This window comes from Tupaia chinensis, unplaced genomic scaffold, assembly GCF_000334495.1.
Source record: "Tupaia chinensis unplaced genomic scaffold, TupChi_1.0 Scaffold000355_1, whole genome shotgun sequence".
In the NCBI taxonomy this organism is placed as follows: Eukaryota; Metazoa; Chordata; class Mammalia; order Scandentia; family Tupaiidae; genus Tupaia; species Tupaia belangeri.
The window spans coordinates 796,848-798,824 of record NW_006159850.1 but is presented as its reverse complement, the minus strand read 5'-3'; the positions used below and the strand labels follow the sequence as shown (position 1 = coordinate 798,824).

The 1,977-nt window shown below is 66.6% G+C and overlaps 1 protein-coding gene across 3 annotated transcripts in view; it reads right to left on the bottom strand.

Moving 5' to 3' along the window:
- GALNS (galactosamine (N-acetyl)-6-sulfatase) overlaps positions 1–1,977 on the bottom strand; it is a gene marked incomplete at its 5' end in the record, with an annotated part of 23,434 nt that overhangs the window by 9,629 nt on the left and 11,828 nt on the right. For all 3 annotated transcript variants that reach the window (XR_003550069.1, XM_027773467.1, XM_027773468.1), the window contains 2 exon segments: positions 60–196; positions 1,620–1,723. Coding sequence is in view for 2 of the 3 variants with exons in the window: in XM_027773467.1 (XP_027629268.1) it covers positions 60–196; positions 1,620–1,723 (241 nt within the window).

Here is a 1,977-nt window from a genome sequence, read left to right as displayed (position 1 = left end):
GCCCAGCCGCAGCCCTGCCCCGAGGCGGGGGCAGGGGTATAAGGCTGTCCAGCACCCACCTGTCCATCAGCTGGCCCCGCAGAATGGTGGGGAGGAGGTCGAGGCCATCTATCTCCCGGTCACTGGGTGGCTTCAGGCCCGCCAGAGACAGGCTGGTTGTGAACAGATCCATGAGGCTGCCCAGCTGGTGGCTCACCTGAAACCGGGCACGAGGCCAGCCTGAAACACACAGGGCCCACTGGCCTGCTCTGCCCTGGCCAAAGGGAGGCCGGGGGCTGGGGCTGGGTCTAGAAACGTGTGTTCACGCTCCTCCTGTACGCCACGTGCCCCTGGGGGCCAGGGAGCCCAAGAGCAGCCAGGAGACTGAACCGGGCCCAGAGTGGGCCTGTGCCCTGCCCTCCCACGTCCTCCTCCCTCCTCTGGCCCGGCCAGCACGGGAGACGGGCAGACAGGCCCCCAGTGCCCCGAGCCCACAGCGCTATGAGCCCCAGGGACTTGGTGACAGAGTGTGGGGATGCCCAGGGTCCAGGACATGGCACAGGAGACTCCATGGTGCAACACAAGCTCTGCGGGAACCAGCCCTCCTAACACCCCCAGGAGGACAAGGACACCCACCTGACCCCCCACGCACCAGCTGTCCCCTGCTCATACCCGACACGGGACATATCATCGGTGGCCGACCTTGGCCACCTGGGTCCCTTTGCTGGCCTCACTGACCCCCGCTGTGTGCTGGCAGTCTGGGACAGGAGGTGGGCAACCGGGCCAGCCCTGCCATGCGTGGGCATTGGGCCGCACTGCATGGCTGCCCCAGTGCTCAGCCAGGACCTCAGGCCACTGTCCCGGGTAAACGGTGCTTCCCGCAGCCCTAGGGCCTCCCTCGCTGCGCCAGGTAGAGCTGCCGGCTGTCAGCACACGGCCAGACCCCTGGGCTCCTGCTATGTCCCTGTGCACAGGAGGGAGCTCGTGTGGAGACTGAGCACACACGTCACTGTAAGGTTATCCCCACAGACAGGTGTCCCCAGAGGGCAGCAGGAGGGAGGACAGCCCGTGAAGAAACCGTGGTGTCTGCAGCACCAGAGTGCCCACTTCCGGGGCGTCTGGGTCCAGGGTCCGTTACAGGAGAGCTCACAGAGGGGGTTCTCAGCTGAGGGTGGCCAGCCTGGACCCAGGGGGAGGGGTTAGAGGTGAAGGTGCTGCAAGGCATGAAGGCCGGCCCGCTTGGGCGGAGGGGTGACCTCTGTGCATCGCCTGGCACCCCGTACTGGGCCACGCTACACATTGCTGCTGGTTTTCTTAGGGCCTGTCCACAGAGTGCTGAGCATAGTGGCTGAAACCTCTGCCCGCTGGAACTCCTTGCCACGAGCCACGGCACCCATCGGCACAGGAAGGGCCGCTGAGCCGCGCGGGGCAGAACCCTGGCACTCCCACTTGCTCTGGACTGTGGTCCTCCCGCCACACACATGCTGCCCACGGGACGCCGCCCAGTGCCCCGTCTGCACGGGCACAGCAAGCCCAGCACACTGGGAGGGACAGTGGGTAGAAGGAGGCGTCCAGCAGGGGGCACGGTGCCCCCAGACGGCCACTGGACTGCTATGGGGCAGGGTGGCCACCCAACTCACCTGGCCCGCAGGGATGTGCCCTGGCCACCAGGCAATCGCAGGCTCCCGCATCCCCCCTTCAAATGTGGTCTGTTTCCCGCACAGAAAGGGACCGTTGCTGCCACCTGGTGGAGAGTTGTCCCCCGTCAGGCCACCTGGACCTGAAGCCCCAGCCCAGTGCGAACAGCACCCACCCAGAGGAGACCCGGTCACTACAGCCAGCCACAGGAACAGGGCACAGGTGGGAGCCCAGGCTGCGGCACACATCGGAGAACCTCTGGGCCTCTGGGGAGTGTTAGACCCTGACAGGACGTGCTGCCACAGGATCGGGCACGCGGTCATGCTCAGCACGGGGACCCCGCGTGCCGGGAGCCACTAG